This window comes from Bos indicus, chromosome 5 (genome assembly GCF_029378745.1).
Source record: "Bos indicus isolate NIAB-ARS_2022 breed Sahiwal x Tharparkar chromosome 5, NIAB-ARS_B.indTharparkar_mat_pri_1.0, whole genome shotgun sequence".
Classification (NCBI taxonomy): Eukaryota; Metazoa; Chordata; class Mammalia; order Artiodactyla; family Bovidae; genus Bos; species Bos indicus.
In genome coordinates, this window is record NC_091764.1 from 97096599 (window position 1) to 97105907 (window position 9309).

Consider the following 9309-nt stretch of genomic DNA (forward strand, 5'->3'; position numbering starts at 1 on the left):
TTCTTATTTAAATAAAAAATAATTTTGCTATGTGGATATGGGACCCCCAAACCCTCAGATTGGGTATTCAGATTAACCAGTTTTAGGTTGTGTAGAGTGTAACCAGGAAATGTAAAGTTGAGGAACTGGTGTGTGATGGCCAGTTCAATTTGAAGGATACCTGTTCTATCTAAATTAGTGTGGAATGCACGCCCCCTGCTAAAGGACCTATATATCTGAATATTTTGGAAGAGAGGTGTAGCTTAGGGGGTCTGAACAATTGCACTAGCTCCTTACAACATTCTGTGTGTGTAAATGCAGAATTTAGAGAAGTCACCATGTTAGTTTCATTTTCAATCCTGCAAGTGTGTGATCAGTCTACACTTATGTAAGAATTTTTGGTTCTGACACATTCATATTCTAGAAGATATAAATATTACCATCTTATTAATATGAAAATGTGGCTTTCCCACTTTCCACTTCTAAAGTTTTGTCCACCCATACAGAACTAAGTGGAAAAGCGTGACTACTACATTCGGTCCTACATAAACATCATCTGAGTGGTAGGCCTGAATTATCTAGGTATTTGCCACATCGTATTACATTTGTGGAAATGACTAGAATGCTAAGTCGAACACCTCAAGCTTAGTAAGGTATATTTACATACAGTTCAACTCAACGAATAGCTCTGGAAGTTTTCTTTATTGATTACTTGACGTGTAACAATAATTGGCATCTTTTTCACACATTACAAAAAATTATACTTGGCTCAGTATGCAACCTTTTAAGCATAGCCATATTATTTAACAGAAGAACAGAAGGGGAAAAACCTACTCTACCCAATACAGCATTTACAAATGCACAAAACATGCCACTTTGGCTTGTATATTGTCTAGATTAAAAAAAAAATCTTTTTAACATAAATAAGTTAGTATAATTTTCAGTGTCTTTACAGAGTTATGTACACAGGTACACCTCAAATGGTTTTGTTTCATACACATACACAGGCAATGTAAAAATACTGTTTAAAGATGTAGTATCCATTTCACCAACCCACGGGTGCTTTTCTCTATATGCACTTTCCTTTAAAAATACCACTATCCTTTGGACAAATTAAGAAACAGAATGAGAAGCTGTAAATTAAAAATTATTTCATTATTTTTTATGTCAAGTTACTTACAGATCTTTAAAAATATCCAAGAGTTTAGAATTATTTTGACTGTGTCTACACACCCTGAAGTGAAAAGAAAATTAAGAAATGTTCTCAAAAATCTGATAAAAATTAAATGGTCAATTCTGAGCATTCAGAACACTCCCCACATACATGCCAGAGTGGCCAGAGGTACCTGGAGTGATTACCAGACTGCTGAATACTGGTAAATGCCAATTGTAAGGGATACTAGTGGGAAGCACTGAGTTTTTTGTTGTTGTTAAAAAAAAAAAAAAAAAGCCATTTGCTACTACATAACGGAATCATCAGAGCTCCCAAATGAGAAAAAAACTTCATGTAAAAATAAACAGCAATTATCTGCAGCCAGTGTTCAAATTTGGATGATTTTTTAAATGAAATATCAGTTTTCATTGAAAGGGACATTACATCTTTAAAGAAAATAATTCAAAAACCCTTCCCCCAAACTGCTTCTTTTCATGCAAGTCAAATATTTTTGTCCTTGCTCTAAATCGAAGCAAGCTCTTAATACAACCCCCCATGCCAATTCCTCAGTACCCACCCCGGCCCTCCCTTCCCCAAAGTTTATGTGCTACATAAAAAGTAAAAACTATATACACAGGTAGTACAATGAAGCAAATAAGGAAAAACCTAATTGCACAATGCTACATCCAACGCTTTTAGAGGCAGATGATTTAAGAGTGCCTAAAACTTTAGTGTTATTAAGTCTGTTGCTGTTCAGTGCTTGTAAAGGATGTCCATTCTTGGAGTCAGCGATATGTATTCCAAATTTTTAATTTATATCTTCCTTGCTTCATCAAGCAGTGATGTATCTGATAAACAAGGAAACATACTCTTAGTTCTGCAAAAGAAACAAGGAGAAAGAATTAGAAGAAAAGGCACTAGAATAACATTGTCAATATATTACCGGAATTATTTTGTTAGTTTTAGCTGGGAAATACCTGAGCAATGGGAAAGAACGAACATACTAAAAGCTGGTGACTAGAGTCATCTCCAACCAACATTTCTCTCACTGGCTTTTCACTCTCCCCTGTGCTATAGGCTTTTGTCTGGAACAGCAGTATTCAACAGTGGGTAATTTTGCTGCCTGCCCCTCGCCATCCCCCCACCCCCAGGGGGACATTTGGCAATGTCTGGAGACATTTTTGGTTGTCACACTGGGTATGACCGGAGGGGTTTCTACTGGCATGTGCTTCAATAGATCAGGGATGCTGCCAGAACATTCTACAATGCCTGGGACAGCCTCCTTCAACAAAGAATTATTCGGCCCCAAATGTCAGCAGTGCAGAGGTTGAGAAACCCTGGTCTAGAGAATTGGGGTCAAAGATGAGAAAGAACAGACATGGGAAAATTCAGAAACCAATAACACTTAAGAGTAGCAAAATTTTCTCAGTTTGAAAAATAACTGGCAATGATATTTATAAAGGCTCTCCAAAGAAAATTCTATTCACTTTTTTTTTCCCCCAAAATTTTCTAGTCTTAGTCATATGTACAAATATACACACGAATGCTTATGAATAGGTCCTTACTACGATTTCCTGTATTCTCTGAACTGGCAATATTTACTAACAAGTGCTTCTCGGTATGTGAGAATGGAGCCAGATCAAAATTCAGCAGGTCTGATTTGCTCATCTGACGACCTATGCCACAAGTCACAAACCAAGAGCCGCAGGTGTTAGGGTTACTTCAGAAATCATTTTCATCCAATTTACCTACTTCATATATAGAAGCTGTGATGTAGAGGTTTCATAGCACTGTTTTATATAAGCTCTGAAAAATATCAGGTATATGTAACCAAGTCCTATATATGAGACTGATTTAAAAACACAACCAACTTGAACCTCACCTTCATCCTTTTTAAAATTTTTATAAATGAGGATTTTAAAAGTTAGTGTAAACATTTCTTAGGATCTCTTTATATGCTAGGCTAGTGAGAGTGTTTGGAGAGAGAAAGAAGGACATAGTTATTGTCAGAAGTTTACAGACTATGAATATGTGTAGTTTGATCCTTAAGAAGACCAATCTGTGTAAAGCTGGGGGCTGATTATTCAAATTAGCTTTTCATGTTGATCATATTTTAGTAAATGGCAAAAATCTCCACTTCTAAAGTTGGGGGTACACCTACCCCTGCCAGCCCTGATAAGTACTCTCCATTTCCTCTACAAGTACCCAGCTTCTCCTGTTATAGCATGATTAGCATACACATGCTGACGTGTTCCTGGATTGCTTACTCTGGCAGAGTCACTCTAACTTCTGCTTTGCAACTTCAGTGTTATCAGAAATTCCGCAGGAACCTTAGTATTTTTGAGCCTTCCATTTCAGTTTTATTTTTTTAAACACACAGGTTCCTTCTCCATCCTCCAAACTTATATGAAGCCAGAGAGTGTGAGAGCATATGAAAATGATAAAGACAAAAGCAAGTCACATATTTCTCTTGTGACATTTCTAACTATTTGATTATCTGGATATGAACCACTTTTTCAGTGAGGAAAAGTGCCTCACTTTTCCCTCAAAGTTCTGAAGTAAATCATTTATTTGCCATTTTTGCCCATGTAGAGCTCAAAAGCTGTTACTGAGTCAATGTGGTCCTCTGGGAGATGAATTCTCATGAAGTGGGATGAAGGCAGACCCCTGCTCTTGGTCAGATGGAAAAAGAACCTATTGTTCTGGACATGTTTTGATGGCACCTTCAGGCAACTGACCTTCTTACTCACGGAGCCTCGGTTACAAGTACTTGCCTGGGACACTTGTTCTGATCAGTTGTGCTTCAAAGGAAAATAATCTCAGGAGGTGAAAACCGGGAAGAACTATAGTACCTCCCCACTGATTCCCAGTCTTCCCCATTCCTACCTTTTTGTCCTCCCAAAGCATAAAACAAAAGCCCACAAGTTTTCATCTGCCAGCCACCACTGAGATTGGGTTATCTTGGGGCTTGAAAGCCCACGAGTTCCTGCAACCCAACTGGGGTGTCACTTATTTGCTCCAAGTCATCAACCCACCGAGTGGTTTACGTCTGACGCCTTCTGAGGCCAGGCTTCTTGGGCGTCTGCTCCACTGAACCGGCGTTGGGGGAACCGTCTGAAACATTTTCTTCTGTTCTGTTGGCTCTTTTGTTTTGAGGAGAGGAATCTAAGGGCAAGAGGGAATTTTAAAAAGAACACACACAAACAATCTTTATTAGAAAAAAACAATGGCCGACAGAAGTGAGCCCAAGAGTCAAGGGACAAAAAACCCACCACCTCCACCCACAATCCTGGGTCCGTCATTCCCAGTGGCCTTTAAGGGCACAAAATGAAGTTGTTTTCACATAACAGAAAGTGTATTTTCTACGCTTCAAAGCTCTCTCTCCAAAGCGAAGAAGGAGGCAGTTGATAAACATCCCAACGTTGTCACATACCTACCGCTGTCTAGCTGGGAGGAGCCGCGATGTTTTCAGTTAGAGAAATGATCAGATAACACAATCTCAAGCTTCTGACTTAAAAGTCATAAACAGACAAGCAGGCAACTAAATAAGTAGCATGTACTCATGTACCTCAGAGTAGCAAAGTGCGCTCCCCCCGCCTCCGCCCCAAAAGCTAAGTCAGAACTCGCTGAAAAGAAAGCTGCGGTTAAAGACCCTCGAGCAAGGAAAGGAGCGCGGCAGACAGACACAGACAGACATTTTAGGCATCGGAAAGGGTCATTACCATCTGCGGCAGGTCGCTTCCTTATCCCAGGGCACTGCTCCGCTAACCCGGTCTGGCTGTCCGGGGCATCAGTCTTCTGATCGACCAAATGCGTGTCCTCTGGGTTTGCCTGAGACCCAAGTAAAGGGACCGCCGGGCGGGCCCCGCTGGCATCCTGGCCTTCCTGCGCCGGCACCTTGCAGGCGCCTTTGGGTGGCCGCGGGGGTCTGTGGTAGAACTCGGGCAGGCTGCCCTTTTCTACCTCCTGCCACTCGTACTTGCCCTCCAGGGGCTTGTGATTCTTAAAATCAAAATTCCACTTGCGCTGGCTGGCCTCTTCCATGTCTCTGCAGTGCTTCTCCAAGTCCCGGGTTAACTCTTCGTGATTGACCGGGCCAAAGAGGTTTCTGCAAGCCGAGGGCTTGGGGTATTCCGCCTGTCTGGCGTCCATCCGCTCCAGGCTCGGACTCCCGTTAGACACTCGCACGTTTGACATCTTCCTCCCGGGGGGTGGGGTGGGGGTGGGGGGTCTCGGCGACTGAGGCTCTTGCGCGCGCTCTCTCTCTCTCTCGCCAAACAAAACCGAACAAAACAAAACGCCCCGACCCAGCCCGAGCCCCTCTTTATAAGCCCTGCGCCGGCCCCTGGAGCCAAGAGAAACAAACGCGAGCCGAGTCAGCGCCCGAGCGTCTAGGCGCGCACGGGGCTGGGGGAGGGGGCGAGGGGCAGCCCCCCGGGGCCAGGCAGCCCCGATCCCGGCCGTTCAAGCGGGAGGGCGGGGAGCGGAGGGGAGGGGAGCCGAGCGCCGCCGAGACAGGAGGGGGCAGAGCCGCTCCGAGTCCCGGCCGCCGCGAGCCCGCGGGTCCCGCCGCCCGAGCGCCCTCTCCAAACCTTGCGGGCGTCGCGGAGTCGCGGAGCGGCGAGAGAGTGAGCCCAGAGGAAAGCGGGGAGGAAGAAAAAAAAACACCCCCGAAAAGACGAGCCCCCTTTTTGGAGTTGCCCAATATGGCGGTGGAAGGGAGGCTGACGAAGGAGAAGATGATTGACACCGCGAGTCTATTTAAACAGAGGAGGAGATCATTGGTCGCGGCGCCGGGAGCCGCCCCGCCGAGGCTGGCGAGCGCGGCCTTAAGGTGGCCCCGCCGCGCCTCCCCGCCTCCCGGGCGCGCCGCCGCCGCCACCGCCGCCGCCGAGCGCGCGGCCGGGACCCGGGGCTGGTCGCGTGACTGCGGGAGGCGCACGTCTTGCCAGCAGACCTGCTCCGGCTGGCCTAGGAGAAATTACAAATAAGACAAACAAGCTCGCCAAACGGCCGGGGAGCCGGGGAGGGGCCTGGGCAGCGGTGCCGGCCGGCGGGTGTTCTGATCCCGGGCGCTGCGCACCTCCCCGGCTCCTCGCCCGGGAAAGCCGGGGAGAGCTCCAAGGTGTTCGGCCGCCAGTGGTGGTACCCATGGCTGGCGATCTTGTTTTCCCCGCACTCGCCGAGCGGGGGATGGGGGGATGCAGTGTGGGAGCTGGGCCCCCTAGCTGGGCTCCCCCCCCGGGGGCCCCCAATCGCTCACACGGCGGGGGAGGCGGGGAGCCCCTCGGCCTGGGTGCCTTAAGCTGGGGGTGAGCAGTGGTTAGTTCACCCTTAACCTAGAAGTCTTTGCTATTTCTAGGGGAGGCTAGGGGCTTAGGGGAGAAGCCTAGGAGGACGTCTTTCTACAAATTACCCTTGAATAGATGCAGTCTTAATCATGTATTCTGAACCCAAGGTCTCCCTCAATAAAAAATAAGAAAGGATTGCAAGATCAAAAAGTCAACTGGTCTCTCAAGCCCCTAATAAACTTTGTAGCTGTCTCAGACACTTTTAGTTTAAAAAAAAACAAAAAAACAAAAAACGAGGTTAAACCCCTGGCCAGGTTCTTGCCTCCCAAGTACAGATGACTGACGCGGGCTGCGTGTGGGAACTCGTCTCCTCTTTGTATTTTTCAATTCTTTGCCGGGTTGTAGCAGTTTCCTCTACCTGAGTCCAGCCGCCAAACACAACAGCTTCTTCCTTCCTCCACCCTTCTCTCCTACCAAACTCAGCTTCTTGGAACCCACCCAGAACACCATTCAGATGCAAGTGAGTGACGCTTTTAAAGGGCGGCGGGTCTTCTAGGAGTGAAAGGAATCGGAAAGTCCGGGTTGCGAAGTGATTTCTAAAGCAACCACAACCGTGTCCTCACGTCTGAGATTGTTCGGTTGGTCAGAAAGTTCGTTCGGATTTTTCCAGGAGATCCTATGGAAAAGCCCAAACGAGTTTTTTGGTCAACCCAGTATTTCGGCATTTCTCTGCTCCCTTTTGCAACTTGAAATTTACCTAACAGTGTGCTCCTGAGCAAGGTGATGGAAGTTAAAACAGGATGCACAGGCTGTTACATCTGAAACAAAGGGTCTTTAACTGCCCTCCCTATCCTCCTTTTGTTCTGGAACAAAGTTACACATTTTACTGGAAAGTAATCTCCGGTTCTAACAGTGCCCAACAGCAATTGTGCACTACAGTTTTCTTAGGCATTTATGCTACAGGTGAGTTTGACATTTAACTTGTTTTCTTAACCCACATAGTATTTGCCCACTTTGTGTGCCTGCCTTGCTTCAGACACTCCAGAATGTAGGAGTTAGGAGGAACCTTGGAAACCCTGTGGTTCAACCTTGTCTTTTAACCAGTGAGGAAACTGAGACTCAAGAGAGGTTTCTCTGGGTATCACCCAGAGTGATTCTCCTGTCTATAGTCTGCAGGTCCTCCTCTCCTATAAATGATTCAAAATGGCTCCTTCTCATGCTCTGGGCTGCTTGCAGCTGTTTTCTTGATGTGGCCTGTGGTCCCTGATGTTTAAATACGACTGTCACTGGCCTTTGGTATGACCTTGCACTTAATATGACTAAAATGCAGATTCCAAAAGGGCAGGGTGAGACCCAGAGAGCAGCAAGAGAGGCAGTGCTTTCAAAGGCCGGACTTCCTACCTGATGGAGAGAAAATATTTCACCTGGCATCTAAGTAAAAGGTCTCATCTTCTTTCTTTCTTTTATTTTAGGTCGAATGCCCCCACTACTGAATTGGAGAAGATGGAGAAGAGGGAAAGAAAAATTAGGGTAGGTCTCAATACCATACTTTATACCCTACTCCTGAAATTATAGATTATTGTTGTTGAAATCTTTACACAGTTGTTGGACTACACCAAAATTCTGTATTCTATATGAGCATAAATTCAGATGCATAAGTACACAGCTACCATATCTATGTAAATGGAGACATCCTAGAGTATTACACCTTGCCACAGATGTTGGATTTTATTCGTGGAATTAATATCTTCCAGAAAAGTTAAAAATGGATTTTTCATCCCCTACGCACCCTGAATATTTCTTTAACTAGTATGTAGGACCACCATTTTGTCGCTTTGTTAATCTTGAAAACCAAACGAGTCACGGTGACGCCACCTTAAGACGTCTGGCTGCCAGCAGAAAGGCTGTGCTTACTCCGACCTTGCTATGATCTAAAGTGTTTTGTTTACAGTCAAGGCACCGTAGAACTGCGGGGCAAATAGTGAGAGGGCAGGCGTCCGCTGTAGTAGCGACGAAGCGTGAAAAAAATACGACGGAGTCCCCGAGGGAAGAGAACCCGGAGCTGTGAGCGCCATCCTCCTGTGGACAGTAGGCGGCGGCTTTAAAAGACTGAGCCCGGGAGAAGAATTTCCAATAAACAGCCTAAAGGCGGAGCCTGGGAGAAGACAGAAAGTTACACTCGCGCTGCTCTGATAAAGGGGGTTCGGCTGCCCCCACGCCCCAGAATCTCGTCCTGGGTGATGTTTTTGTTGTCAGTTTCACTCTTGGTAGTCTTCTCCTTAGAGCTGAGAAGTGGCTCATAAGCCACCCAAGATTTGTGTGTGTCCTTTAACAGCTTAGGAGAGAGACGAAGACCAAAATTACTTAAAGGAAAACACCTGTGTGGTAGCCGAATGTCCCGGCGGGGCGGCTCAGCAAGCTCGCCTCCCAGGTGCAGTTCCTCGCAGGGGGGAAGTCAGGCAGCCCCCAAAACTTCTGCGAAGGCGCACGCTTCCTGGCCCCATTGCCCCTCCCACCTCGAGCACACGATTTTAATCCTTCCTCGAGGATGTTTACGGTGAGGCGACGCTCGCTCAATTTCACTATGCTCCTAAACCGACACATTTTTAGAGTTTGGAAATTTCACAGTCTGTTTCTGACCCTTTTAATTCAATTTAATAAATACTTACTGAGCATTTTCTATTAATTTGCTTATTCTTTCTTTCTACAAATATTTACTGAGTGCCTTGATATCCGAGACTCTGGGAATACAGAGGTAAACAAGCAGATTTACACTAGGATGACGGCTTACACTCTAGTAGGGGGAGAGGAGACAGAAAATACACAGTGATACATGGGTGAAATATACATACCGCGGAAGGAAGTGATACATGCTATGGAGAATAA

At 45.8% G+C, this 9309-nt stretch overlaps 1 protein-coding gene and 1 long non-coding RNA gene across 2 annotated transcripts; one reads left to right on the forward strand and one right to left on the reverse strand.

The window, feature by feature from the left end:
* Positions 1-662: 662 nt before the first annotated feature.
* On the reverse strand, positions 663-5331 carry CDKN1B (cyclin dependent kinase inhibitor 1B). The gene is made up of 3 exons (XM_019961532.2): positions 4855-5331; positions 4168-4297; positions 663-2009 (listed from the first exon to the last, which is right to left on the reverse strand). The coding sequence occupies exons 1-2, from the start codon at positions 5327-5329 to the stop codon at positions 4176-4178; spliced, it is 597 nt and encodes a 198-aa protein (XP_019817091.1). The 5' UTR covers positions 5330-5331; the 3' UTR covers positions 663-2009; positions 4168-4175.
* Positions 5332-7725: 2394 nt separating this feature from the next.
* Positions 7726-9109, forward strand: LOC109559643 (uncharacterized). Its single transcript, XR_011566733.1, has 2 exons — positions 7726-7953; positions 8375-9109. It is a non-coding gene; the product is annotated as an uncharacterized lncRNA (long non-coding RNA).
* Positions 9110-9309: the final 200 nt, after the last annotated feature.

Coding starts and splice junctions, on each gene's coding strand:
- CDKN1B (XM_019961532.2), bottom strand. CDS start 5,329: ATGTCAAACGTGCGAGTGTCTAACGGGAGTCCGAGCCTGGAGCGGATG. Junction 4,298..4,854: donor GAAGCGACCTGCCGCAGATG/GTAATGACCCTT, acceptor TCTTGCCCTTAG/ATTCCTCTCCTCAAAACAAA.